Source organism: Pteropus alecto, unplaced genomic scaffold (genome assembly GCF_000325575.1).
Source record: "Pteropus alecto unplaced genomic scaffold, ASM32557v1 scaffold194, whole genome shotgun sequence".
NCBI classification, from domain to species: domain Eukaryota; kingdom Metazoa; phylum Chordata; class Mammalia; order Chiroptera; family Pteropodidae; genus Pteropus; species Pteropus alecto.
The window spans coordinates 1,714,344-1,717,322 of NW_006436281.1; the positions used below are offsets into that span (position 1 = coordinate 1,714,344).

Sequence of the window (2,979 nt, forward strand, 5' to 3'; positions counted from 1 at the left end):
AAGTATTGCACCCCATGAATGGGTCTACAGAAAGCATCTGACAAGCAGAGGGCAACTGAGGATGCAAATGATATGCAAATGAGCACTTTCAAATCCCACCTCCCCACTCCCAACTCCCAGGCCTTACTTTACGTCGCCCTGGCTCCTTCCCTTCCTTGTGGGGGCCCGGGGGTGGTTGCAGGGGGGACGGTCCAGCTAGATACTGCAATACCCACGTGGGGATGGAGATACTGTGAAATACTGTAAGGTCTTTTGGGAGGCAGAGGAGAGCAATGGCCCACAGGGCCACCTCCGCCTCCAGCCCCAGGAGCCCCCGACTGCAGAAGATATGTACAAAGTTACGTCAAGAATTGTTTTGGCACTCAGATCTCCATCTGGGTTCAGGCTGGAGATTAAGGGTGGGTGGGGGCAGCAGCGACGAGAGGGTCGAGAGGGTCGGGGATGGGGAAATGGGGCCTGCCCTCCCCCAGAGATGAAGAGGGCGTGGAAAAAGTTACCCAAGTGCCCAAGCTACAGCCTCCCATCAGGTGGAAGGGCCGGGAGGGAAAGTCAGTGCAAGGTACCTTGAAGGCTATTGCTTTCTAGGGATTTTCACATTTTGATTTGGGGGTGGCTCGCTAGTGAGCGGCAAGGGTCTCCCAGGCTTTAGGGGTGGGAATCGTCTCTGGCTTTTCTCCCCTCCTTTCTTTTGGGATCCAAGGAGGCTGGATTCCCTCAAAGCCATGAGAAGAGAAGGGTCTGGAAGACCTAGGAGGGGACGAATGGGGGAGAGGGCGGGCATGGGAAGCCCCTCCCCCAGAGATGCTGATGATGGAGCCAGGGCACTGGGGGCCCTGCTTTGGGTTGAAGGAAGTGGAGGTGGCCTCCGAGGGGGAGGGGGAACGGGTGGGGGTAGAGGCGGGTCTCGGCTGTCCTAAGTCCACAGGGTGGTCAGGCCCTGAGATCTCGGCCTGCCAACGAGGCCTTAGAGCTGACCACAGCCGCAGCGCTCAGGGAGCCACTCCCAAACCGACTCGCAGGGCTGTCTGGCTTGGCAGACTCCATCGGAACGTTCTAGCTCCTCAGAGCCCCTGGTGAGAGCTCCAAAACATTCTGATCCATCAGATACCACCAAAGTGCTCCAGCTCGCTGGAAACCACAAGCCAATCTAATCCATTAGACCACGCGAATTCCGGCCAAGGGACCCTACCATGGCTCACTGAACTCTAAACTGGGCCATGCTGGCCTGACAGAGCCACCACGCATTTGGCTCAACCAGACTCAATGAAACAAAGCCACGCAGACACAAGCATGCACACAAAAGGCAGGGGTGGGAATGGGGGTCTTTAACAGTAGTTTTCACTTGCTCCATCTCCCGCCCCTCCCTGCCAGGCGAGTTCACAGACTTGGTACGTTCGGATGGAGATGACCCTGACAATATCGGGTCTTTTTCCTCAGTCTTCCAGATAAGATCCAAGTCCCACCCCTTATTCTTCTCCTAGGAAGACCCTCCCCGGGGTCAAGGCCCACCAAAATGGGCTACCGGTGGAGAAGAAGGGTCAGTGACTGGCTATGACCCAATACAGGAAGTGCATGCTTCATCCCAATGACATCGCAGGAAGTACCCTGGAGACACCACAGGAAGTACGTGCTCCCATGGTATCACTGAAGTAACCTTCAAGGAAGGCTCATTGAGACATCATAGGAAGTATCTGTCTCTCCTATCATCACAGGAAGTACCTCTGAGGAACTACTTCCTGTGGCATCAAAAGGAGCACCAGAAGCCCCTGAAAGTACTTGACTCAACATCACAACAAGGAGCTTCATGCCCCTTACTTTAGGAAAGGCCACAGGAGATGCCACAAGCAGTTGCTCCAGCCTTTCCCAAGAGTCTTGCCCACTGGACCGGCCCCATCCGAGAGCTGGCCTCATTCCCAGCAGCACAGCACCACCCCCCACCCCAACCTGACAAAAAAAAAAAGAGTTAAAAGTTCCACCTAGGAGAGAGAACTCCAGTGGGGGGACAGCAGCTGAGAAGATCTGGGAACTCTGGGGTCCCTGCTCCAAACGCCCCGTCTCAGCTCGGACCCCTCTGCTCCCTCTACTCCCATCACTTCCCTCGGATCTGGAACTGAAGCAGGAAAGGTGGGGTGTTGTTTTTGGGGGGGAGGCCCCTCATTCTAGGTGACCCAGAGGCTCCCTCCCCTCCTCCCATATGGAAACAAAAACTTATAAAGGGGGGGTGGGGGGGTGGAAATCCTTACCGGAAAAAAAAAAAAGGAGGGAAAGAAAGAGAAAATAACGCTTTGTTTTCTATTAAAATCAACAAAATGCAATATATACAGATATCACACAGACCTGGGCCCTGGGAGAGGAGAGTCAGGCCCAGTCAAGCAGAGGGAGGAAGGAAGGAGGGGGTCAGTTCAGGGCTGGGGAGGGAGCTTCTGGGCCCCGTCCCCAGCCATCACTCAATCCTGCCTATGACTATCAGAAGGGAGGGGAGTGGGTCAGACCTACCCCAGCCCCAATCCTGTGAGGAGCAGGACTATTCCGAGCTGAGGTCAAGAGTTGGGGGCGGGGAAGGAGGAGGAGGAGGAGGCGGAAGAGGAGGAGGGGCGGGGAGGAGGGTGGGAGCACACACCACGGGCCTCATCCCACTTTCTGGGGGTTTGAGGCCCTCACTCCCTGCTCGTAGGTGACCCGCTGGCTGATGAGGTATTGAGCGGCTTGGGTGGCCGCGGGGCTGCCAGTGATGGTGACCCGCCGGTTCCGCGTGCCTGGCAGGAACTCGCCCTTCTTGGAGATCTGGATGCGGGCGCCTGTCAGCTCCTGGTACTCCACCAACGTCTTGCCCCCCTTGCCCAGGATGGCTCCCACCAGGTTCTCAGGCACCGCGATCTCCACCAGCTCCTTGGCACTCTCGGCTGCCAACTTCTCTGCCGTCAGAAAGCCCCCGGCCGCTCCCGCCGCGGCTGCCGCGGCCACCAGCGGGCCACCCCC

General features: G+C 57.2%; 1 protein-coding gene across 1 annotated transcript in view; it reads right to left on the reverse strand.

The window, feature by feature from the left end:
- Positions 1-2,628: 2,628 nt before the first annotated feature.
- The window catches only part of LOC102890648 (RNA-binding protein Nova-1), a 22,782-nt gene continuing 22,431 nt past the window's right edge, over positions 2,629-2,979 (reverse strand). The window contains exon 5 of the mRNA XM_006911875.2: positions 2,629-2,976. Coding sequence (XP_006911937.1) covers positions 2,629-2,976 — 348 coding nt within the window. The remainder of the gene's footprint in view (positions 2,977-2,979) is intronic.